The sequence below is a fragment of the Cyprinodon variegatus genome, unplaced genomic scaffold (genome assembly GCF_000732505.1).
Source record: "Cyprinodon variegatus isolate N-32 unplaced genomic scaffold, C_variegatus-1.0 Scaffold434, whole genome shotgun sequence".
NCBI lineage: Eukaryota > Metazoa > Chordata > Actinopteri > Cyprinodontiformes > Cyprinodontidae > Cyprinodon > Cyprinodon variegatus.
In genome coordinates, this window is record NW_015150887.1 from 1 (window position 1) to 1,084 (window position 1,084).

Sequence of the window (1,084 nt, forward strand, 5' to 3'; positions counted from 1 at the left end):
TATATATATATATATTTATTTATTATTATTTTTTTCCCTCAGGGACTAACAACAGTCCACGCGACCCCCAAGATCGCGTGGAAAGTCGGATGTTTTTTGGTCCTGTTGGCTTTCCATATCCACCTAACCAGCAGCAGTTAGCTGGTGCGCATTCGCTCTTCGTTCCGCAGCCGGATCAATAAAACTGCTGCATTTATCATGTTAGTCCTAACTGGTCGTGAGCATGCATCTGCTCATTTTAAACCGGATTCCTTCACCGCACTAACGGACTGACATAACTCCCGGTGAGTTAGCGGTGTCTGCTCTGCTAGCGGCGAACCGAGCTGCTAACGGCCGAGCCGAGGCGATGTTTGGGAGATGGATCTGAGGTGCTGTTCGGCCTGCTGGCTAAGATGACGGGCCCACCGAGCCTGGCTGATGCTCCTCTATCAGCAGCATGGGTACCAAGCACAGGCCGACCAAACAACCGTTTGCTCACGGACTTCTGAATCCGAAGGTGATTTGCAGACACAATGGGAGCATGGGTAAGGGAGGTGTGCTGTGATGTCATGATGATCGTGTATCAGGTGAATGGTTCCCAGTTGAGAAGCAAGGTGACCTGTCAGTGGAGCCTCCTGCACACCAGATTACGTTTGCAGACTAAGATTATGTAAACATTTTTAAATAGTCCTATTGGATCCTAATCCCATAAAATATTTTACAGTGACAAAGAAACTAAAGCATCATATCAACTTAGTATTAGAATTGATGCTTCTTCCTCTGTTTATTTACACCCATTCAGCTAAGAAAGGCCAGCAGCAGCTGTGATAGATGATGTATGTATGGAAGAGGATTAGGGCCACTGAAAAACAAAAAAAAGTTAACTAATTTAACAATTTTATATCAGCATAATATGAGAATTCTCAGAATTCTGACTTTTTTTCTCAAAACTATGACTTTAATCTCAGAACTCTGACTTTAATCTCAGAATTCTGACTTTTTTTCTTAGAATTCTGACTTTTATTCTCAAAACTATGACTTTAATCTCAGAACTCTGACTTTAATCTCAGAATTCTGACTTTTTTTCTTAGAATTCTGACTTTTA

At 42.1% G+C, this 1,084-nt stretch overlaps 1 protein-coding gene across 2 annotated transcripts in view; it reads left to right on the forward strand.

The window, feature by feature from the left end:
- Positions 1–118: 118 nt before the first annotated feature.
- LOC107093607 overlaps positions 119–1,084 on the forward strand; it is a 10,305-nt gene continuing 9,339 nt past the window's right edge. The window contains exon 1 of one of the 2 annotated variants that reach the window (XM_015388782.1): positions 119–524. In XM_015388782.1, the coding sequence (XP_015244268.1) occupies positions 437–524 (88 nt within the window). In that variant the 5' untranslated portion in view covers positions 119–436. The remainder of the gene's footprint in view (positions 525–1,084) is intronic. The other variant, XM_015388783.1, reaches the window with a different exon arrangement.